The sequence below is a fragment of the Corythoichthys intestinalis genome, chromosome 8 (assembly GCF_030265065.1).
Source record: "Corythoichthys intestinalis isolate RoL2023-P3 chromosome 8, ASM3026506v1, whole genome shotgun sequence".
In the NCBI taxonomy this organism is placed as follows: Eukaryota; Metazoa; Chordata; class Actinopteri; order Syngnathiformes; family Syngnathidae; genus Corythoichthys; species Corythoichthys intestinalis.
In genome coordinates, this window is record NC_080402.1 from 38,588,523 (window position 1) to 38,614,003 (window position 25,481).

At 40.4% G+C, this 25,481-nt stretch overlaps 1 protein-coding gene across 4 annotated transcripts in view; it reads right to left on the minus strand.

The window, feature by feature from the left end:
* The window catches only part of LOC130920331 (protocadherin-10-like), a 39,087-nt gene extending 20,967 nt beyond the window's left edge, over window positions 1-18,120 (minus strand). For 3 of the 4 annotated variants that reach the window (XM_057843455.1, XM_057843454.1, XM_057843453.1), the window contains exons 1-3: window positions 15,001-18,118; window positions 13,742-13,800; window positions 12,968-13,074 (exon numbers count right to left, since the gene is read on the minus strand). In XM_057843455.1, the coding sequence (XP_057699438.1) occupies window positions 12,968-13,074; window positions 13,742-13,800; window positions 15,001-17,547 (2,713 nt within the window). In that variant the 5' untranslated portion in view covers window positions 17,548-18,118. Of the gene's footprint in view, window positions 1-12,967; window positions 13,075-13,741; window positions 13,801-15,000 lie in introns of all 4 variants that reach the window. The other variant, XM_057843452.1, reaches the window with a different exon arrangement.
* Between the last annotated feature and the right edge of the window lie 7,361 nt (window positions 18,121-25,481).

Sequence of the window (25,481 nt, forward strand, 5' to 3'; positions counted from 1 at the left end):
TTGAATAATTAGATGAAGATTTAAATGAGGAACAGTATGGGTAAATCCAGGGCAGAGGGGAATTAATGTTTCTAATTTCTAGCTCATCTAATTTTTTAGTCTCTCTGTCATTTTATATATATATAAGAGCTGAACAATATTGGAAAAAACGTACATTGCGACTTTTGGGGGGGGTTGAGATATATTGCGATATACGTATATTGCAATATTAAAACTAGAAGAATTTTCACGAGATGACTTCAGTAGCTCTGTTTGGATAGACTTTTGGTTGATTCAACATTTTTTGTATTAGTGTATTGCATTCAGGATTTTATTTGTTTTTTCCAGAGTTCCCCCCTTGTTTTTCTCATTTATCTTAATTGTTTTTTTTTATTTTATATTCTTTAAGTAATTTATTATAGTCATTCTAAAAATGTTATCTTAAGCCCCTCTTGCAAACATATACCGGTAAATTCCTGTGTAAGGTTACGCAGGATTTACTCGCGTCATTGCTTTCACGCATGGAGATATATCTCGGGAATGACGGAGGTTGGACACTTTTTCAGACTAGTCCCGTGTTGCCCACTGGCACGCTCTGTGCGCGAAGGGCTGCTGGCGCGAATTTTATAACCCGGATATTACGTCATTTTTGGTCGGCATCGGCTGTCACAATGTTGGTCAAATCGTGTTTTGTTACAGAGCTGGTTGTGGGAGCGTTCCTGACATCGTAACTGCAGCCAATTCAAGCTCATCAAGACTGCATTTAGGCCCAGGGATCTAAGAGAAGGGTGCTGAGATATTAACTTGCTGGGAGCCATTCGACACCTTGTACTCTCGAATTTTGTGCATTTGCTAGCCTGTTCGTCTGCCGCCCTTGTTTTAAAATCCCCTACGTTGTGCTAATATTTGAGTGCATTTGTTTTGTTGTCTTATCAGCTCTCTGCCTACCGCTTAGGTTAATATTATTGATCCCTGTTGAACTACTGTCACAGACCCATTGTGTTATTCCCCTTTTCCACAATTGTCTGTATTTTTGTTTGAACGCCCTTGAACGCCAGTATTGTTAATCTTACTTTAAAAAAAGTAATTAATTACAGTTACAAATTACTTCTCCCAAAAAGTAATTGCGTTAGTAACTCAGTTACCTGAATGTAAGAGTAATTAGTTACTTGGCAAAGTAAATGGTGATGATTTTCATGTTTTTTTTTTCTCAAAAAAAAAAAAAAAAAAAAAAAAAAAAAAAAAAGGTCACACAATCTGAAGTTCAAAGGCTTTTTGGGACAATTGGCCCTAGCCCAATTCTTTACCCTAAACTTAACTAGACACAGGCGTATTGCGGATATTGCAATAACTACATACAGTACCAATGGGTTTTCCCATTGGCAGTGTATCAAATACTTGTTCTCCCCACTGTAGTAACCTTTCCTATGTGTGGAAGTCATTTAATGTTGTGAACCAACCGTTAAAGTTGTTAAAATTGCTCCCGTTAGTGCATTAGTTCCCTTCTATCTATTTTCAACATGTGTAAATTTTAAAACTGTTTCATCATTTAAAGATAGATTTAAGTTATGTTTTGCCGATTAGGAGCATTTTAGATAAAACGTTACTTCGGTTTGCTAGGAAGGTTCTCTACAACAGATCCTTCCTGAGAAGTCTACTGCTTTAAGATGGCAGCTGTTTACAAACGCATCTAGTTTTTTATTATACATGTTGCTAATGCAGCCGTGTCTGTCATTTGCATCTAGTTCCGTATATATGTGATATTTACCGAAGCATCACGCGGGCTTAGTTTGTAGGCTATCGGCTACAGTCAGGTATTATTGTAGCCACCTAGCATAGTAGCATCGTGTTTGCAACGGCATCACACTCCCTTGCCTCCTCCCCACTCCTGCTCTGCTCTCTCGTCTCTGTGAGTCTGTCTTTTTCAGACTTTTCTCGCGTCAGTCAACCAACATCGTAACGCATAGTAACGCACGCCTTTCCGCCTCAGTAACAGTAACAGCGTTGCCAAGAAGAGAAAAGTAATTAATTAGATTACTCACTACTGAAGAAAATAACGGCATTAGTAACACCGTTATATTCTAACGCCGTTATTAACAACACTGTTGAACGCTTCCCTCTGTTGTTTTCTGCTTTGAGGTACAACCTTGTTTCTGCAGTTGCGGACCCTAACATCGGCAACAAAATCAACCTCACATTTCCAAAGATGGACGATGGACTCTTCCTCAGCTCTACGATCCAGTAGCAATTTAATTTCGTTATGCTTTTAATTTAATTTAGCTATGTCTAACTTGCTATGTTCATAATTACGATGTTTGTTTTCCGCTTTTAATTTTATTGCGAAGAAAGAGGAAGTGAAAATTGTTCTGCCACAATATTTACATCATCATCCATCGTGCTGTGACCTGGGAATTCAACGCTTGCTTTCACATACGCCTCGTCCCGGGAAAGTCCCGGAAATTATACTAAGACGTGACCCGTTTAACATCCGCATTACTTCCGTGCCAGTCGACCCGGGAAATTGCTTTCACATATATGGCCTGCCCGTTTAAATCCTGCATTTTAAACAGTGTTTTGGTGTATGTGAAAGGGGCTTTAGTTTCTGTAATTTTTTATTGTTGCATTATAGATTTAGGTGCTTCAATTTACTTTAATTGTATTTATTTATACAATTTTTTTTATTTAAAAACTAAAAGTGCAAAAAAAAAAATTGCTAAACTGCGACATATGATTGTATTCATATAATACCATTTAATCCAGGGTAAGTCGCTTTATCTGTAAATGATGAAGATTGTTGTATATGAAAGGGATACAGGAAACCATGTACACCATGCACACTTGCTGCTTTTCTGAAGCAAACCAAAAGTTTACATGTTAAAAAAAAATAATAATAATCGCACATCCTGCGATAGGACTATTGCGCATGCACACATCGTAATGACGTTATTCAAACGATTTATTGTGCAGGCCTAATGTGTATAGTTTATTTTGTGTTCCAGAAAGAAATACAGGCATGCCAAGCTCAAGAAAACATAGTAGTAGCAAAGTTTCTGTTCACGAGCTGCCCAGTGATGAGTAAACCATAGACATCCCAGGGCAAAAACAGAGCAAAGAAGGCTGCCACCCTGCCCAGCAATGGCAGACAGAGAAATTATTGTCAGTCTTGAAGACGCAGCTATTAATGTTTTGATGGAGAGCCGAGATGGCTGTTTGCCCATGCGCTGCCTGGTTGATTAATATCCCACCTTACTGTACAGGCTCTTGGTGACCACTGGTTATTGATCTCTGGTTTGTGTGTTATTTCGATGCAAGGAGATGTGCTGGATACTTTTAATGAAATCAATACAACTTTCACAAAGTTGTCACGCCTCATGTTGTTGCAAAATACAAATCAACATTTTAAATTAAAGAGTTTTTCCAATGACGATCCATCTCGCCGTTTTCTATGACACATTAAGAATGGAGGTGACCTATCATCCCAGTTGACTTTAGTTTCCTTTGAATATGTGCAATTAAAAATATGAAATTATACAATAATGGTATTATGTTATTATACGATTCCTTATATTCCCCTCTGTGTGTTAGGATTTTGGATGTGCGCAGAGATGGTTACTAAACCCTGTTTGCTAAATGCCTTTGACAGATCACTGACTAAGAAACATGATGCCTGCTACTAATTCATAATCATCAATCTCATACATCCCTGCCACAGTGATTTAATTGCCCCATTTGTCATGACGTTTTTTCTCACAAAAATGTCATCATGATAATTTCTGCTCTCCTCACCATTTCACAGATCTTGGCATCCGTGTCTGTGGCGCCTTTGTTTTTTGTTGTTGTTTTATGGGGGACAAGGGGTACTCAATTTCGTATTAGGGAGACCAGGGACATAATACAGAAAGAAGACAGCACTGTATTTGAATAAAACAACCTCAATTACGGTGTGAGCCAGATAAGGGGTGCGGCAGTCAATCACTTGTGCTTCGGATACTGACACAGCAGTGTTTCACTCCAGACACACTGCTTTCAGGAAAGCTATTTGCACACTTTTTAAAAGCATCTGGAGATAACCTCACAAGCACAATCCCTTTGATTTAAAACAACATCAGGAGCCTTATTTTCTAAAGTGTCAAAAGGGTGGCTGAGCAGTTAGCAAATGCAGGTGTGGTTGATGATATGCCAACTGCAAATGGTTTTCACTTGATTTTAAATATTCGGAGACATACCAAAGGGGATATAGTGATATGCAGTCCTATGAGGACACCCTGCTTCCAAACCCCCTTTGATAATTACTATGCAAAGGCTTCAGAAATGAATTACTGCTCAGCCAAGTGTTGCGGAGATTCAACGTGTTGGGGAAACAGAATGAAGGATGAGACTGCATCCCACAAAAGTGCGTCACATAGTCGTTTAGATGTGTACACACTGCCAAATTTGCTTAAGCCCATGAATTCTGGACAAATACCCGAAAGTATTGTGAGGTCAATGCTAGTTTTTGTGTATTGTTTTGTAGGATATACTGTCAGCAATCGGCACAATATCGTGTTAGTCAACATACACTGCCACAATGGACACTGAAATATTATACGAATTATACATTACTGTGGTTTAGTGAACAAAAAAGACTCATCAAGCACTTTAAATGCAAAACTTTAAGGAATGAATGAATGAATGAATGAATGAATGAATGAATGAATGAATGAATGAATGAATGAATGAAGTGATCTTTATTTACTGAATCTTAAGATTGATTGATTGATTTTAAAAATAATTTCAGCTCCAACACAGCCAGTCGAGTTTGATTGGTACTGTGCTGGAGAGTCACCTGTTTGCAGCTCGGCATTCAAGAATCCACCTATAACCTAGAAAAAAACACCAAAGTCTGACCTTGTCCATCTATGTATATTTCGTTCCATTAGCCAATCTCTCATCAGCTTTCCCTGGTTCCATTAGACCTAACACCTGATGTCCAAGCTGGTAAAACTTTTTCATTTATTTGTGCTGTCATGTGTCTCTCCGCATGGTAGTCTGCTTCACTATCAAACCACTCTCTCTCTATTTCTTTTCTTCCTCTCTACCCTGTAAAACAAACCCTTCTTGTTAGTCATGCTAAATTAAGATTTTAAGTAGGCAAAAATCAGATTTGTAAGTTTTCATAAGTAACTAAAATGTTATTTTGAATTTTCTGAAAGTGAACACTGTTAACCTGATAAAATGAGTTGCAGTAACTTAAAATATCAAGATTTTTAGGCAATACTTACATTTCTGAGTAAAATGAACTTCAAATATTAAGTTGTGTCAATATGAAATCGTAAGTTGTTAAGCTTTAGCATCACTTCCAATGTCTTAAAACGAGTGCGCTGGCTATTCCGTGGTCTGTTAGGCTGTTTAGCTCAATAGTCCATACATTACACTGTCACTGAGGTGCCCCAGCTTGGTTTAATTTACCTTACAGTTTATGCACTTCAATTTAGGTTAAGTTTGTTTGATATTTTGAGCTCGGGTTGTTAACAAAAGGCAAGTTTACTAAATAATTTGAGTTTAGACTACTTAACTAAAGTCTTGTTTAAGGCGACCACTTGAGTTTTTAAGTTTTCCCAAAAACTTAAAAATGAAATTTAATATGTAAATATAGTATATTCTGTATATATACGTATATATTTTTTACTTTCATCACTAAAAACTTTCTACAATATGTCTAATAATTATTGCACTGTATTATTTCTTCATAAGACAACAGTAACTGTCAACCAAAAACAGGCAAATAATACCAAGATATTTACTGTATTTTTTCACCCAAAGTTTTACAGTGGAAGGCAGAAGGTGATCTCACAATCTGCTTCCAGCCACTGACTTGCATATTCGTACGAGTAAAAATTGTATTGCATATACTGTATCTTACACCATTGCTTATACAATCACACATTAAGCGGTTGTGTTAGGTATTTCACTAAGAGTAAGCAAGAGAAGTATACCATACATAGCAGTATCCATGACGGATTTGCCTCTTGATAGTTTTACCAAACTAAGACTAAACAAGGCATCACCACCAGTGGAATCTGTAATAACAGCTTAGCAGATGGGGTGCTGGCAGCATTGATGTTACTCCTGGTCTTTGCTGTGCAGCCAAATGTTAAATTGTTTTACACAGGACTGCACCACAAAGGTAATTCATCATCACAATCTTCATTTTCATCAGAATTGTTCATATGTCTATGCTTAGCTGTAAGCAATTTAATGTAGTAAGGGTACAGCAATGTTTGAAAGTATTTGTACACATCTAAGATGCTATTAAAAGTGTTCTTGGATCTCATTTTATGCATACTGATATTTGAGAATATAAATAAGGGGAATACCTATTCACCTACCAGTCTACCTTCCACTGAGCAAACCAGTTTCTCGTTCTGTCAGGCTATGGATGAACAGCAGGGACAAACACACCGGTGTTATGTCACTTTGTAAACGGCACGCGAGGAAGCCTACTAATTGGTGTGAGAGAGTCGGACGTGATCATGCTGATTACCAGCGTACTTTGCCCCCTTTCCAAAGGACAAGCACCTGACCTAGTCTAAAACACTCCTTTGCCTGGTGCAGACTGGGTCTGGTCTAGGTTTAGATGATGTACAATTTTGGGGGGGAAATTTGAAAATATCAAATAACATTTGTGCATGTTTACCTTCCGTTGACATCTGTTCACTAGAAATATATTTTTCAAATACAAAGAAAACTTTGTTTATGTACGATATCAAATATGGAGTAAATAAACTGTGATTAAATGGTTGGAGCAATATCAAATAAGTATTTGTTACTATGGAAAGTTCAAATAAAAATCATGTAAAATCATGTTCCTAACCTACTGAATAATCATATTGAGAATACTGTATGATGTAATTAAACAATGTCAATGCTACCGCACCATTTCTCTCAAGTTATTTATCCTACTTTATTGTGAAAATACTCCAAAAGTTGCAGAGTGTAATATTTAAATCTCAACCACTTTCGTTCTGGTTTACACAGTGTGACCTTCCACAAATATTTGATACGACAGAGCAAAGAGTTACACTATCAGTGGTTCATAGATGGCTCTGCTTTGCCTCAGGTGATGAATAATGTCAAATGCCGCCGAACATGACAACTACGGTTCAATGTCCTCAACACAGATCCAAAGAAATCTACTTTATATTCCCAGCACTGATATGATATTTGGCAGACTCTAGCCTTTCTTCGAGGTCTTATATAAGTTGTGTGGAGTGAAGCCTCAAATGAAAAGGGCAATTCGATATGAAATGTGATTTTCTATTGCTCCTCTTTTTGTCTGACTCCTCTTGGATCTGTAAACAACCTGCTAACCTAATCCTATGTTTGCAGAAACAAGATGACTGATATAGTAAGATATGGAAACAAAAAGGACTCTTAAACACTGTACCATGGAAAAAGGCTAAAGAAGTGAACTAATAATACTGAGTAATATCCATCCATCCATCCATCCATCCATCCATCCATCCATCCATCCATCCATCCATCCATCCATCCATCCATCCATCCATCCATCCATCCATTTTCTTGCATTGCATATTTTCACAAGGGTGACGGGCATGCTGGAACATAGCCCATCTAACGTTGGGTACACCATGAATTGGTCCCCAGCTAATTGCAAGCTACGTAAACAAGCATTCATACTCACGTTCACTCCAACAGACAATTTAAAATCTTCACATAACCAATTATGCATGTTTTTGGATTGTGTGAGGAAACCATAGAAACCCACATAGGCACAGGAGAAAACACAATCGCTACACAAGGAGGCCAGAGCCCAGATGCCCAGATCTGAACCTACAAACTCTCAGCTCTGAAACAATGGTATGAACCACTTAGTCACCATGCCACCCTGAATAACAATATCTTAATCTGTTTTATCAATAAAACATGTTCATAATGTTTCTTATCATCTACAGTAATTAAAATATGTGTGTGAACCTTCAGTGGTACGCAGGGGTCGCGTTAACCGGATATTTTCCGTCGTTAACCGTTTTTTTAAAACGGTGACGGAAAAAACTGAAGTCCGTCCGTCATTTTGACAGGTTGCAATTCACACCCCAGACCACAGGGTGGCGAGTTAGCTCTTCTGTCAGAATATTGTAGCGTCACAGGGGTCTGGCGGCAGCACCGTGATTGACACATCAACGCGAGGTTCTTATTGGTGCACCCGGTGTGCCAGCGTGTCATCCAATTGATGGACAAGATTGCCGCCTGTGTATAGACCCCAATCACATGACGTCACAACTCCGCCCCCCTGACCGGAGCCGCCATATTGTGTGTCAGCTCGTCATATTTACACATTACCGCTACGTACATGCCTCCTATTACGGCGTGTTTTTCTGCTCGTTAATATTAATAATCAAAATGGTGAAGGCGTGCGGTTGGTTGCTGTAACAGAGAAGATAGACGGAGAGACTTGAAGTTCTACCGTATTCTGAGAGACCCGAAGATGAGAGCGAGATGGACTGCTGTAATTCGACAAGAAATCTGGGCACCAAACGATCACCACAGACTATGTAGTAGTCTTTTTATATCTGGTAAGATGCATTTAATATATATTTAGAAGATTTTGGGCTGACAACCACAATTAAGATCATTGTGTGACGTTGGGATTGGGGTCTATATCGTTGCCTCTTTTTCTTTGGGGGCGGAGTTGTTGGCGGTAAGCAGAGTAAAAAGGGAGAAAAATACCACGACTTCCGTGTCTAATTTTTCGCCGCCAAGCAAGCGTTACAATATTAATTAAAAATGAATGAAAACTAAATACTATTGAATATGTCATCCTTATCATTTTAAAATTTTAAGTGACGGGTAAAAATAGACTATGACCGGATTTTTATGACCCTGTCAGTCAAAATGACAGACAACGAAAATGTCTAGCGCAACCTCTGGTGGTACGTATACTGAATTCATTTAAAAGGCTTCTGAAGCTATGGCACTGTTGTGATTCCCTTGAAGAAGTTCTCAAATGTATCCTCTACATTTTCCCTGGTAAAAACTTGCAGTACCTTTTGCAAGCATCTTAAGACTGACATTTTTCTTTGCTTTTTTTGCCTGCATATTTGTGATCCGTACCATAGAGCAGTGATTTTCAACCTTTTTTTCAATCGTGCCCGTGTGAAATATTTTTTCAGCCAAGAACCCTTTAACCAGTGCAAAGCCTTTTTGGGTTGAAAAAAAAGAAATTAAACATGCCATCGGTGTCTGATTTATTAAAATTTAGCACCTTACAAACTTCATTTGTATTGGTCTCCAAAAACATGATCAACATAAGATTTTGGATCATAGAAGAGATCTGTTCTCAAAAAAGAAAACACTTAATTACAGGTAGTCCCCGAGTTACGACATACCTGACTTGCGTGATTTCATCTATACGACGCTGGCTCTCGTACTCCCTTTGTCATTAGTAGCTTTTTTTTTTTTTTTTTTTTTTTTTTCGGTTTCTTGTCCGCCATTTTACGCTCATTATTTTCATATAATACATGTTATTTGAAATTTAGGGGGTATTTAGGGGTACTTAAAGGGCTATTTCTGACATACGCGGAAATTTGGATACATCACCAGCGTAGGATTGTAACTCTTTTGTAACCCGAGGACTACCTCTATTAATAAATATTTGTCCACAAAAAATAATCAACATAAAGTGTCAGACCTCTTCTCAAAAAGAAATAATTATAAATAAATATTTGTCCACAGAAAAAAATTTAACATAAAGTGCCTTCTTTTGGGATTAGAGTAGAGATCTGCTCACAAAAATAAATTGTTGAATTATTTATTAAGACTTAATATGGCGCTGCAGATGCGCTGGCTTCAGAGATCGGTAGAGTAGCCCAAAAATTATACTCAAGTAAGATTGGCGCTACTTCCAAAAAATATTTCTCAAGTACAAGTAAAAGTAGTCATCAAAAAAATGTACTCAAGTACAAGTAAAAAAGTACTTGTTGAAAAGAATACTCAAGTAATGAGTAAACTGCTTACAATGATTTTTTTTTAAACAAATTTTTTTTTCAGCACAAAGTTACAGAGTCTATATGAACTGTTATTATTATACTTTGAAGAAGAAGACTATAACCTACTGTACTACATGACCACATTAAGACAAAGAAAAAAAAATCACTGAATTCCGGCGAGAGAAAAAAAAAACGAAATTAAGCATCATTCGTCCAAAGAACATGAGTCCCCTCAAGTGGAAAAAAAAAATCCTATTATAAAACTAAAAGGACAGTTTCTCCGGTTTCCATGGTTGGTCAATCGGTGCCAAATCATAACTGGGGGAGAGGTAAATAAATGCGCTATATAAGTACTCTCCATTTACCATTTAAAATCTGTGCTTTCATGTCATGTCTAACCCCTATGTGAAATACTGAATTTTTAATGGTGCTTTAAAGACGCCACATGATTGAACAGGCAGGAGTGATCATAGAATGGCAAGCTTGAGTCTGGTATAATGGGGTCATGTGATTATTGTTGCGACATCTCATTGGTAAAACTGGTAGCACTACTGTAGGTGTCTCTGGCAACAAGAAAAAAAGTCAAATCTAATATGTAGAATAAAGAGGAAAAATGCAATGACTAGTGTAGCCCAAAGTAGCCGATTAAGAGTTGCATTTCTTCTTCACAGATGTACTCAGGTAAAAGTAAAAAGTATGGCCTAGTAAAGCTGCTCTTAGAAGTACATTTTTCTCAAAAAGTTACTCAAGTAAATGCAACGGAGTAAATGCAACGCGTTACTTCCCACATCTGGCTGGCTTCATGCAACTGTTAGTTAATGTTGCCAATTTAGCGACTTTTCTCGCTTAATCTGGCAACTTTCCAAAGCCTGTTGCAGACTTATTTTTTGTCAAAAGCGACAAGCGACAAATGTAGCAACTTTTCCGGGTGTTTTTTTTTACTCACTTTTTGCTTCTCTTACGACGTTATTCCGCTCTCCTACAGCGTCCATTAAAATTACAGGTAGTCCCCAGGTTACGATGTATCCGCCTTATGTGATTTGAACTTTACAACGGGGGAGTTCCGTCCGCCATTTTGCTTGTGTATTTTTTTTTTTTTTTATAATGTTGACTTTTGTTTTGTGATGCTTTTATTATGGCGCGGGAAGCGTAGAGCAGGTAGTACTTCAGCACGTAGATAAGAACGCATGTGCGCACGCGTTCGCTCCCACATGGAGACGTCGTACAGCCGAGTGAGTGAGAGAGGGGAAACATTACAGCTGCAAGCCTGCGTGCACATTTGTTGCTTGTGAAGCATCCACAGAGCAACAACTGTATATAACACCTTTTGTACTGTTTATTGTGCATTTTCAATTGTGGTCGAATACTTGGAGCGAGTTTATGTGATTGTTTTTGAAGATGTGCGGACATTAAATGATACATGCTAAGCGTTTGTGTGGATTGTTATTGCTGTTTCAGCTGCTAGCTATAATCACAACTTTGAATTGCTGTTATCGAAGATAAGACTGATTTAATTTCATTTTTCTTTCAGTTTCATTCATACATGGACGTCTGACATTGTCATTTTGGAGTATAGCTCGCTGTCTAGCTAGGACTTAGCTTCAATGTATTGGCGAAGACAGTACAATGGTGTAGGCTATAATATATTTTTTCGGATAGTTATTTTGAGATTTAGAGGGTTTTTAGGGGTGCATAAAAGGGTTCATTCCTATTTACGTGGAAATTCGGGTTATTTCTCCAGCGTAGGAATGGAACTCATTCGTAATCCGGGGACTAGCTGTCCATGCAAATGGTCAAATATGCAAATTAGGTGATGACGTCATTTAGCGACTTCTCACAACTTTTAGGGCAGCCAATTGGTACTTTCCATACTGGGGAGTTTCTCCACACAGAAAAAACACAGTACCTTGGGTGGGTGGCAACTTGTGGGTATAAATCCAATTAAGACCAAATATCTTCAACATAGAACCATAATTTTGCCGACTCTAGTTTGGCCTTCTACTGTACTTGTGCCTCCGTTTTTTAGAAGACTTACGCTTCAACCACGACTCCATTGTTTGCGTCTTCAAGTTCCGAGTGGTGGCACGTGACAAGTTGTGTCGAATCATTGTAGCGTAGGGGAAAAGCTGAGTTTTTAAAATAATGAAATTGAATAACCTACTGAACATAAAATTTGTTTTATGAACTTATATTTTCCTGAAACATTTAATTAATTCAATAATTATTTTTAAAGGGCTTTTGCATGTTTGTTTATTTAAAATCTTGTGAACCCCCTGGAGTTCCTTCAGTAACCCCAGGGCTATGCATACCCCCATTTGAGAACAAATGCCTTAGAGTGTTGTGCAACAGAGAAATACACAACAAAGTGCAAGTTCTAATTTCCCTTGGAGTAATGCATTATAAAGGCAATGTGTTAAGAAGTTATACAAAGGTAATAATGATAATAATAATAATACTGTAGTCAAAAACACACAATTACAGGACATTTAAGTTCAGAAATGGCCCTTTTTCATGATTCATTACTTCGGTGTAGACTGGGGAAAAAATAGAAACTCTAAACTTATTTCTGACAGTGCTGGTTAGCTGATTGGAGGAAACAGGAGGAAAGCAAAAATTCATACAGTTGAATGAAATGCATCTAATTGTGTCACTTCAGCTTCTGTGCCTATTCATTTCACTTCAGCGCATTTATTGATTATGCCACGAAAGAACTGCAGGCCTAAGACCTTGTTCTTGTGAGTCGCTGTCCATTCAGTACCACTCAACGAAAGAGCAGTTGGGAAATAAGAGGAACTAGGAAAAGCCAAATAAACTTTTAACTGTCTTGTAACCTCCAATAGAAGGTAAAAGGCAATCAATACTATACGGTTCCGATAATGGATACAAGATTAACATTGCACAGCCAGAACAGTCTTTTTTTTAAATGAAAAAATGGCATTTGCGAAATCACATGTGCACACGTATCATTCTGAAAGATATGTATTTCTGAAAGTACTCACCGGCAGAATGGCCACGGTTCGTGGCATCGTGGTCACTGTCGCCTTGCTCACTATCACCATGACCACTGTCTTTAGAGCTGACGATATCTGCTTCTTGGAAGGCTGAACTGTAGGAGAGAGGCACAATACAGCTAGTCACAGGGGGGTAGGAGAACAAACATAATTCATGGGTAGAGACGGAGGCCAAACCGTAATAGTGGGAGGGGGATTAAAAGAAAGGCCAGGAGATTGCAAGAGAGAGCGGGAGAGAGACTGAAAGAAAGAGAACGTGGGAGAGAGACTGAAAGAGAGAGAGAGAGAGAGAGAGAGAGAGAGAGAGAGAGAGAGAGAGAGAGAGAGAGAGAGAGATAGAGAGAGAGAACCCACTAACACATAAATGCGTTAATACCGTCACGGCGGCCATCATGATTCTAAATTGGATGTTACACATGGCATGTAATGAAATCCAGTCTTAGAGCTTTAATAGGTACCGCTCTGCCAGTTATGGGACTGGTGCCAAATTGAAGAGCTACATTACGGACACATTGGGAACCATGTAGTCTCTCAGAGCCACAATTAATGATGCAGAATCCACAAGACTAATACTGATGGGTGTAATATTCAGTTTTATAGATCTGTGAATAGACTGTGGTTCCCTTTGCCCAGCTAGATGTTAGCGGTCCTCTGGTAGTGAGTGGTTATGTGGTCCGTCTAGCTCAGTCAGCACATTGCTAATATCCAGATGTGTGTGCCTCTGTGAGTGTGAGCAAGCGAGAAGAGTGCACTTTTTGCTACCTGTTAACACGTCTTGGTCTGTCCACTAGGTAGCTGAGTTCCGCACGTTGATGTTTATTCTAGAAAATGTATTAAAAAAAAAAAAAAAGTCATTTCAACTAAAAGTAGACACGTGAATACAATCATTCGAGGAACACATGGGACAAGAAATGCATACATTGAAAACTAGGAATGCTGTGGAACAAGAAGTGTGAATGTAGAATGCATCCACTTGCACGCACGCATCCACTTAATGACTGGGTGAGAAGAGAGCAGTGGAGAGTAGGTTAGGAGGCGATTGAATGTGTAAATGATTGAGCCAGCCTACGCTAGGACTGAACAACCTTTGTTCACGCTGCTGCCATGCTGGGTCGTGCAAAGAATACTTAAATCTTAGCAAAGGCAAGACTGTGACTGGCTGTCTGGCAAAACTCCAGCCACACTGCAATCAACAAAAAAGCTTCAAGTCCTCAAAGCTCTCTGGTGCAAAACGCACAGGCTGAGCACAAAATGGGGCCACCAACTCACTTATCGCATTTCTTCTCACTTTTCTGCTTCAATATATCTTGGGAGTCTAAGTAAATGTATTATACACAAACAAACATTATCTTTATATGAATGTAAATAAATATTATGCACACACACAGGGCGATGTAATTTGAGCTGCCTTCCAGGCAGTTAGTTAGGTGCTCAGCTATTATTTAGGGGAAAAAAAATGGAACAAATCAAGTCCCCCTATTTGGCAATTTCCCAGAACAAAAATGGTTTTGGATGCAGTTACACAATGTACAAACGCTGCAATAAACTATGTGTGTGTGTGTGTGTGTGTATATATGTATGTATGCATGTATGTATGCATGTATATACTGTATATTACAGTATATATATATATATATATATATATATATATATATATATATATATATATATATATATATATATATGACATCCTAAATAATATGAAAGTATACTTTTGTAAAAATATAAAAACTAAAAAATTTAGATCTCGTTAGAGAAAAAATACACACCAACCGTCTGCTTTATCCGACATGAGAAGATAAAAAAATAAAAGGCCACATGAGATGTAGCAACAATTGACTAGTACAATCTCCATTACGCGTGGAAATGATTAAAGGCCTCAGAGCTTAACAGTGAGTCAATAAAATGCGCACTTTTCAGAGGACTTTGCTTTTAAATTAAGTGAATAGAAAAGGCAATGGATGAATACAATCATGTTAAATGTTAACATTACATGCATCTGGTGAGGGAATGTCACTTACCTCACTGGAAAGAATGCTGCCGTTGGATATGATGTCCGGTTGTTGGTCGCTGTAACCAGTAACTAAGGCGCCACACGGGTTGGTGTGATCCGTATCATTACTTCGTGAGGGACTGCATGGTTTTAGGAACATCAGATCAGTTTTGGCAGACTCTGGTGTCAGACAAACTTGGTAGCAGTAGGAGTTCTGGTTCTGGTGGTGGTGGGAGCCAAATCCTCCTCCCACACTCCCCACTCCCGACTCCTCCACAGGTACCTGCCCCACAGGCCCAACACCTGATGTCACATTGGTACTCTGGACCAACATGATGTCGGACTTACTCAATTTCTTCTGCTTGCGGCCTCGAGCGTGCCTGCTGCAACAGGAGCCGCAACACATGCAGCAGTCGCCAGCCAACAGGCAAGTGTACAGGTTTAGTTTCTTGTCCTTTTGACAACGTACGGCTAAGACAATCATAGCCAACAGAAAAACGAAAGACACGGAGCCAAGAGCTATAATCAGAATGAGTGTCAGGTCAAGAGAGGTCTCCTTCGCCTTGGAGGCAGTGCCACGATCCCCACTGCGACCTTCGACCACACTGTCCACTAATATCACGCTCACGCTTGCTGACGATGATAAGGGGGGCTGCCCGTTGTCCCTTACTTCTATTAGCAGGTCATAATGGCCCTGAGAGTCCCGTTTGTGAGAGACCCGACGTGCGGTCCTCAGCTCTCCTGTCCTCCAGTCCATACGAAATGTGCCCAGTTCGTTGCCCCGCAAGATGCTGTAGGTCACTCGAGCGTTCTCGCCATCGTCTGCATCCATCGCCACGACACGTGTCACAAGGTAGCCAGGCTCAGCAGAACGTGGCAGGGGCTCTTTAGCGGTGCCATTTTTACCAATGGGGGCTATGACAGTTGGGGCATTGTCATTTTGGTCCACTATTATGACGTTCACAGTCGCATTAGAGAAGAGCTCAGGTGTTCCGGAGTCCTTTGCCTGGACCATGAAGCTGAACTCTTTGAGCTGTTCATAATCAAAAGAGCGCAGTGCGTAAAGGTAACCAGTGTCCTGATTTATGGAAACGTAAGTGTCCACAGACATGCTCTGTATGTCACACTCCAATATGGAGTAAGTGATGAGAGCATTCTGACCAATATCAGGGTCTAACGCGCTCACAGCGTGTATGAAAGCTCCAGGCACATTATTCTCTGTCACATACACTTCATAAACCACCTGTGTAAAACGGGGCGCGTTGTCATTCTCGTCAGAGACGTGAACTTTAATGGACTTACTGGTGGCAAGAGCGGGCTGGCCTTTATCTTTTGCCACCACTGTGATAGTATATGACTCTGTGATCTCTCTGTCCAGAGGGCCGTCCGTCACGATTGTGTAATAGTTTTTAAAAGACGACTTGAGCTTAAAAGGAACATCTCCGAGGATCTCACAGCTCATCAGACCATTCTCACCTGAGTCCCGATCCGATACGCTGAAAAGTGCGATCACGGTGCCAGGTGCATCCTGCTCGCTCACAGACTCAGTCACAGTGCTGAAGCCAATTTCTGGAGTGTTATCATTCACATCCACGAGTTTCACGAGCACTTTACAATGAGCGGGGACAGCGTTAGCCCCCAAATCTTTAGCCTGCACATAAATCTGGTGTGTGTTGCTCTCCTCATAGTCCACCTCACCGGCCACTTCGATCCTGCCTGTTCTGGCATCGATGCTGAATAAATCTTTAATCCGCGGGGTATTGTGGTTGCTGAACGAATAAATAATTTCCCCGTTTTGCCCCTCGTCAACATCAGTAGCGTTGAGTTGAATAACTTGGGTGCCCACGGGGGAATTCTCCTGTAAGCTAACTGTGTAGACGGACTGGTCAAAAGTGGGCGCGTTGTCGTTTGAGTCGAGAACTTTAACGACCAGGAGGGCGGTTCCGGTGCGCTGCGGGTTGCCTCCGTCCACAGCCGTGAGCACGTAGCGATGCACAGCTTGCTGCTCCCTGTCCAGAGGCTTCTCCAGCACTAACTCCGCAAACTTGTTCCCGTCACTTTGAGTCTGCACGTCCAGGTAGAAATTGTTATTATTGGTGATGGCGTATGTGCTGAGAGCGTTCGCGCCCACGTCCGGGTCGAATGCGTTCTCCACTGGGAAGCGCGTCCCGGGGATGGCGCTCTCGGATATCTCCACTGAAATGTCAGCTTCGGGAAAACTGGGTGGGTTGTCGTTGATATCCATCACTTCAATCTCGACGCGAAACAGTTCTAATGGATTCTCCAAAAACACCTCCAGGTGCAATAGGCACGGGATGGTCTGCTTGCAGATTTCTTCCCGGTCAATTTTTTCTCTCACCACAAGCGCGCCGTTTTCTAAATTCATTTCCAGGTAAGGTGTCCGTGAACTAGGCACTGTCTGGAAGCGGCGAGCGGAAAGTTTAGTAATGTCCAGCCCCAAATCCTCCGCGATATTCCCGACCACAGTCCCGGGTTCCTGCTCCTCTGCCACTGAGTAGCGGAGCTGAGAGAGCGCTCCTTCCAGGATGGAGACCAGTAAAAGCAATCGAATCATGCTTACTCCCTCAAAGAGCACTTCAAGACGAGGGGAGAAAAGTACTTTTTTAAAAAAAATGTACTCCTTATTTTTTACAAGAAAGGCGCATTTCCCAAGTTATCTGGCTGCAAAAAGGCAGTCAGCGTGAATGGAGGAAAAAAAGGTTGCGAGTTTCCTCTCCTTTGACATGAGCGGTGTGAAGCACAGCCATCTGATCCGAGCACCTCCGATTTAATCAATTCTGCAGCCGGCTGTGAGATTTGGCGTCAGACTGGAGCCAGGGTGCATATAGCCAACACTTCCTGTGCGTACAAAGAGTGCCGTTTTCTTCTTAAAAAGTCACACAACAAAAACAGGCAATTCCTGGCATTTAGAAGGGAGTGGGCGGGGACGAGGGGAAAAAATTAAATAACATTTCTATACAAGACAATGACGAATAGGAGGTATTTCCCCCTCAACTTCGCTGCATGAATGTAATCGGTGTGTCAGTGCGCTCAAAGCGGATGATGTTCTCAGCTCGGCTTCTGTCAGGCGAGTGTGAGCAGCGGGTTGGTTTTGCGCGCAGCTTCTTTCCCCACTAGCCAATGGTGAGCTCAAAGACCGCGCGAAATGCCACCTGATTGGGGCTTCGCGACGCCAGCCAGAGCGCGCACTGGAGCCTCTCAACAAAACCAGTTAAGTGCAGTTGCGCTCCTCATCTCTTCTCTCCCTTGCCTCTTCTCCTCCAGGCCAAGCTTGGGTAGTAACAGGGAAATTAAAATGTTTTACACATTCGCCGAATTAAAGTCCGATAATGCAGTCGAGGAAATTATGGTTCTGGTCTGAAATGTACCCGTTATAATTATATTGGTCATCATAATGTCTACTTTACCGCGTAAAAATATCACATTTCGCAACAAGACGTTCTAATGTTGCCGTGCAATTATTACAGCATGCAGGGGTCGGAAACTAATGCACGAGTCAGATAAAAGACGCTATAAAGATAATAGGCCTATAAAGATGTTCACAGCCAAGGCCACCATGGAAACATCTAGTGCAAGTAAAACTATCGACTGAACTCCAGTGCCTCCTTTGCCATGCATAAGGGCAATAACTCTGGACTCAACGTGTTTTGTACAAAGTTGCATTTCCTTTGTTATTTGGGAGTTGTCACCACATGGGAATCCCATCAGAGTACGATCACACATGGGCTGCTTTAATTCAGTTTAATGAAGCATTCTGCTTTAGTCCCACCGTGATACTAATAGCTTGGAGTCTATTAGTTCCCCTGTCTTCCACTTCTTATCATTAAAGCTCCTCACATGCTGGCCCTCACTGTATGTGGAGTTGCATCATGTGCTAATTTAATCCACACAATGAATATATTAAACATGCAAATTGTGGTTTCTGAGGGGGGCATAAATAGTTGAGGTCGTACTTGTGCGCATTTTTGAGACGGTGATAAAGAGGATGAAAAGGGGTGTAATTGAAATTAATTAGCATAAGTCTCTAAATCCAAATGTAATAGACGGGGCGCAACAATATCGACCATAATGCAAAGCGACGTGCCAATTGTGGAGTGGATTAAACAGCGATTCTGCATCTAGCCACGCAAGTCAGAAGAAACAAAGAGCAGACGTTAGATAAATTTTCAGCCATGTCTGAGCCAGAGCTGTGTGACTGAATCGAGCTGACGTTGAAGTGGGATATTACAGCCGCTCTCTCTCTCTCTCTCTCTCTCTCTCTCTCTCTCTCTCTCTCTCTCTCTCTCTCTCTCTCTCTCTCTCTCTCACAGGTTATTTTGGAGACCAACGTCGCCCCCTGGTGTCTGCTGTTCCTTTCCCCCATTTTGTTGGGAGCACTTATTTAGTTCAGGGTCAAAGGCTCACTGGAATCTATACTATTTAAAAGTGTATGTTTTTGTTTCGTTGCCCAACCCCCCCCACACACACACAGACAGACAACACCACCCCCACAATCTGTTTTTAACGCAGGATTTTCAATCAAATGCTGAAACATTCCAGAGATACTGGCAGACTTGACCCACGATAAAAATGTGTCACTAATGGCTTTCCTACAACAAGGAGATAAAAGCAGAATAAACATTTCATGTGTTCATATGGATGATGATAACTTCTAGGCCCAGGAAATGAGCCGAAAGTTATACTCACTAATGGACATATCTTCCAGTTTGACCGTAGATTTCTTGTTTACTCAAGCCATTCAGACTTGAGGTCTGACTCCAGGGGCGTCACTAGGTTTTAAGAACAGTGGGGGCTCAGCCCCCCAGGAGGTGTAACTTTCAAATGCTGTGAGAAAACTTAGCCTTTCTATTTTTCCTGTTTTACTGAACCAGCACCAAACCGTGACCCCCTTACCAAGGTATGTATTGAGCCGTGACGTGTGTATTGTCACACTCATAAATATATTTTTCAATATGCAGGTGAGGCTCTGAATCTTCTGCCTTTCCTGTCTTTGCTCTAATTTTTTAAATTAAAAACATCACACAAGGCTCATGGATACTTAATTCAAGAAAAGTTTAGGGCAAGTAAATATTTTTGGTAATAATAATAAAATATATATGGCAGAAAACACAGACAAGGCTAAAAAAGCAGTTTCTGCTCTTGCACCCCTCTTAAAAAAAAAACTGCTGTATTTTATGCCAAAAGAACTGTTGTGCTTGATAGAACAATATGTCTATAGACCCTACCCACCGACGTCACAAAACCACGTGCTCGCTGTATGGTTCCGCCCACTTGTCCGTCATTTTGTCTCTGTATTAGCATTGGTTTCAATTGATCGAGGAATTTAAAATGCATTTAATGGAAGACCCGGTGCTTTCTGATGCCGTAAACTCACTGGATGTGTTGCATAAAAGGCGTTATGTGGAAAAGCTTCGTTCTATACAGTCGCCAGATCCATATTTGATGCCCAAATTGATGTTTTTCGACCCACTGTCTTCGCCCTGTCTGCCTGACATCTGCTACGCTGATATTTACAATTATCTTGTCCACACAAAATCAGCCCATTCTCACGAAAATTTGAAAAACTTCAAGAGCTTGGAGGCTTATAAATACTTCGTTGCTGGTTGGGTGAAACAGGTCCTCGTCCACGAAAATTCGGCAGGAATCTATCTTGTGCTTGGAAAGGTGAGTTACGAAATTTTCAATTCAAAATCTTTTGTTATTGCTAACATCCACTGTCAAGTCTAATGTATTTCATGTCGTTTGTCAATGGACTTAAGGCTTTTAATGTTTATATGGTTTTGCGATAGCACTCTCACTACATACATACGTGTATGTTGTCGGCGATTAGCCTAGCAATTATCTTAATTGTGGTTATTTGTCAGCCCAAAACCCTCTAAGTATATCTTAAATGCATCTTACCGGATATAAAATGACTACTACATAGTCTGTGGTGATTTTTTGGTGCCCAGTTTTCACGCCGAATTGCAGCCGTCCATTTCGCTCTCCTCTTTGGATCCCTCGGAATACGGTAAAACTTCAAGTCTCTCCTTCCATCTTCTCTGTTAGTGCAACCAACAGCCACACACACCTTCACCATTTTGATTATTAATGTTAAGGAGCAGAAAAACACGCTGTAAATAGGAGGAATGTACGTAGCCGTAACAGGTTAACACTATGTTTTGACGGACAATTGGGTGGTACCATTCAAGAGAGCGGAGTTGTGACGTCACGTGGGTAGGGTCTATATGCTGCCATAGCAGATTCATGGCGCATTATGCCCCCAAACTATTTTTAATTTGCCCGTTTTACCCTGGAGACCCCGTTTACAAACGTCGCGCAACCACTTTTGTTTCAACCAAGCCATGATAAATGATTGATCCAAACAAATAAAATTTGAAAAAAAAAGTTTAATAGGGTAAATGTATGAAAAATAACATTTCGATCACTCCTTGATGTCTGTTATTTCTGCATCATGACCTTTGTTATATTACCATGTTTCACCCATAAAATCCCCCTAAAATCCGGCTGTGGCCATTCACAGCTGTGCCTTGACACTCGGTGATACATGCTACATGGAGTTTTTGGATCGAAAAGTTGTAAGTACGCGATAATATCTCGTTAAAATCATGCCGTCTTTAATTATGCTCTCTCATGCTCTCACCTCCAGTTGGATTTTGCTGTTCAATTGTTCTTTTTTTTTAGAGTGCCCTCATGTTCAAAGTATTTTTTCCTCCAGAAAATTGAGATTTTAAGCTTTCCAATGATGTATCACACATTCATATAGGACAATTCTGAAATTTGGCCAAATTGGGGTCTCAGAGTGGAACTTCAAATCACCTGAGTGTTTTCCGCCATATACATATGTATTATTATTATATTGTAGCATCGACATGGCAATGCTAAGTTTGTGATCATAATGCACACTCAGCAGGAAAACAGCACATTATTTTCAATTAATTGTAATCACCTGGACGCCACAAACTGTATGTAAAAAGAAAAAGGGAAAAAAGTTGCCCGAGAATTTAAGATGACGCTCACCACGCTAAATGCTAATGCTAACGAGAACGTTAGTGCTGTGCTAATGCTCCGAGCCAACTATCATGATCATCATTGCGTTTGCAAATGCGTCACCACCCCCTTCCCTCATCCTGCTCTGCTCTATCCAGATTCCAGACAGCTGTCAAAATCAGACAACTCGCATTCATTTAGCTAAATTATAGAAATGAGCCCATTCACATCCTCAGTAACGGGAACGGAATTGCAAAGATGGGAAAAGCAATTTATTATTATTATTATTATTATTATTATTTTTTTTTTTTTTTAAACCTGTCCTGTTCAGCTATTTGACACAGAGAATGGAAGCCTAAGTGCCCGGATGGTCAGAACAGTTTTAATGTTTCACATTGAGAGTCTGACATACTCCCATTGTGATCATTCAACATACCTCGTTTATTATGACAAGCAGCGAACAGGAAGGGGGTATGGGGGAACAGAAGAAAAGAAGCATAAGAGAAGAAAGAAAAACAGAAACTAAAACAAAAAATACATTAAACATCTAGACTAACTACTAATATGTTGGTGCTTTCGTCAGCAGGATGTATTTCCGGTTGACACCATGTGGGGGGCCTGTTGACCAGGGAAAGAGGGGGACGGGGTGGGGGAGTCTATAAGCTAAATGATTGAAAGGGGTAGAGTGTACACAAATCAGCTCTGTGATCTAGAACCCAGTAATCGTGTGAATCCCTTGTGAGTGTAAGCCCGTTGGCGACCAACCCTACGCCGCCCCATCGGCAATCCCGGCACCAGGACCCCCCCCCCCCCCCCCCACCCGAGGGCGCCCTATCACATCCAGGCGCATGCGAGCCCCACCAGGCGCGCGACAGCCACGCACACGAGCGGAGACGCCACACCAGGGCCACGGCCCCCACCCAGCCAGCCCGGGGAGGAAGGGCAGGCAGGGGGGTTCAGCCGTAGCCCATCCCTCCTCCCGCAGCCCAGCAAAGGAGCCATCCTGCCCGCCCCCAGGGTCCTGGGGGACCAACCGCGCACCCAGCAACCGGCCTTCAGGGATTAGATTTACTCACTACTGGGAAGAAAATTTTAAAAAACTGTTAGAAATGCCATTATACTCTTACGCCGGCCCGGTACTGATTGCGAGCAAGGACACAGGGAAAACATGAAGTGGATTTTCATTTATGTGGGTGTTCTCTCTATGAACAATTGGAATGGATCGGACGACGAACTAATGGGTCTTTCTACCTTACTCTATGAAGTGAGGAAAAAGTCTCTATGAACAAGTGGAATGGATTGGATGGCAAACTAATGGGGTTTTCTTCCTTACTCTCTGAAGTGAGGGAAAACTGACAGATTTATGACGATATTTAAGTTAATAATGATAGGTTATATGATTGTTGATTTAAACTAATATTCTGGCAACTTCATAGTGAATATGTCAGCGTTTTTTGTATTTTATTTTATTTTTTAAATAAAACAACACATTATTTAGGGGGGCTTGAGAATATTTTAGGGGAGCTGAAGCTCCCCTACAATATGCCTAACAATGCCACTGTCTGACTCAACGACGTTTGACACCAACTGTAAAACATGATGAGAGCATGTAGTTTGGCCGAGCCTTGTAAATGTCATAGTTATCTGTTTAGAAAATTTGATTGATTTTGAATGCAAAATTAACCTCATTAGCAGAAGTGGAGTGGTGTTCATGAGTGAAACATGCGTCCTGCTAAATGCATAACAAGCTACACTTTGAAGGCAAACATATGGTTGTGCTAAAAATTCTAACAAAAAATCCAACAAAAGAGGTTCAGAAAGTTGTACTTGACTGAATGTTTATTTAGTGGTTCATCGTTAGAAAAGTGGATGTGCCTGTCATTCTAATTCACTGGTTTCTTGCAAGCAACTGCTTGGATGAGAGACAAAACGTGTTCTAAGAAAGCCATAACAGTCAAGTTGCAAAAATTTTTAATGTCCTATGAATGAAATGAGATAAACGAATGAGGATATTCACAAGCATTACAACAACATCTATATCTAGATACATGTAACATTTAAACCTCTCCTTCCATTACTTTGAACTTGAAAATATTTAGCAATATTAGGAACTGTAAGAATGCATTTAATAGAATGATTAACACTCCTTTAATTTATGTTAAAGCTAACAATTTACCATGGCTCACAAAAGAATGTAGTTAATTCAGCAACTACAGTGGTATTAAAAAGTATCTGAACCTTTTGGAATTTTTCACATTTCTGCATAAAATCACAATCAAATGTGATATGATCTTTGTCAAAATCCCACAGATGAAAAAAAAAAATGGTCTGCTTTAACTAAAACTACCCAAACATCTATAGTTTTTCATATTTTAATGAGGATAGTATGCAACTAATAATAGAAGGGGGAAAAAGGTAAGTGAACTATCACATTTAATATTTTGTGACCCCCACCTTTTGGCAACAATAACTTCAACCAGACCATTCCTGTAGCTGCAGATCAGTCTGGCACATCAATCAGGACTAATCTTGGCCCATTCTTCTCTACAGTACAGCTGTAGTTCAATCAGATTCCTAGGACATCTGGCATGAATCGCTGTCTTTAGGCCATGCCACAGCATTTCAATGGGGTTCAAGTCTGGACTTTGAATTGGCCCCTGCGGAATGTGTATTTTGTTCTTCTGAAACCTTTCTGAAGTTTATATACTTGTGTGATTTGGATCATTGTCTTGTTGCGACATTCATCCTTATTTTAGCTTCAATTATCTGACAGATGGCCTCAAATTTTCCTGCAAAACATCCAAACAAACATTTGAATTCATCCATCCATTAATGATTGCAAGTTGTCCAGGCCCTGAAGTAGCAAAACAGCCCCAAATCATGATGTTCCCTCCACCATGCTTCATTGTGGGGATAAGGTGTTGATTTTGGTGAGCTGTTCCATTTTTCCTCCACACATAACGTTGTGTGTTACTCCCAAACAATTCAACTTTGGTTCCATCAGTCCACAAAAAATTTAGTCAAAACCTCTTTGGAGTGTCCAGGTGCTTTTTTGCGATCATTAACTCATTCACTCCTAGCCGTTTTCACTGGCGCAAGGTCCTTCGCTCCCGGCCGTTTTACTGGATTTTGACTGATTTTGCAAGGCCCACAGAAAATTCTGTTCTATTGCTATATAAACATGGAACCCACCAAAAGTAAGATTAGACTCTCTTCTTTCAGCAGAAAAAAAGTTAGTTCATATCTTTTTTCCATTCTTTGGAAATCTGCATTAGAAAATAGCTTAGTTTGAGCAATTTTCCAATTTCTGTGGAAAAAACAGAGAAATTGAGCTTTTTTCGCTTATGTGACATCCCAAACATCTGAATAATGTTTTTGTTCTACAAAATAACAAACAACTAGACAAATAGAGCTTTTGATCGCAAAGCAACAATTTATTTACACATAACTAAACTATTGAACTGTTGAACAATTTGCGCACATAACAACGGAGAAGGC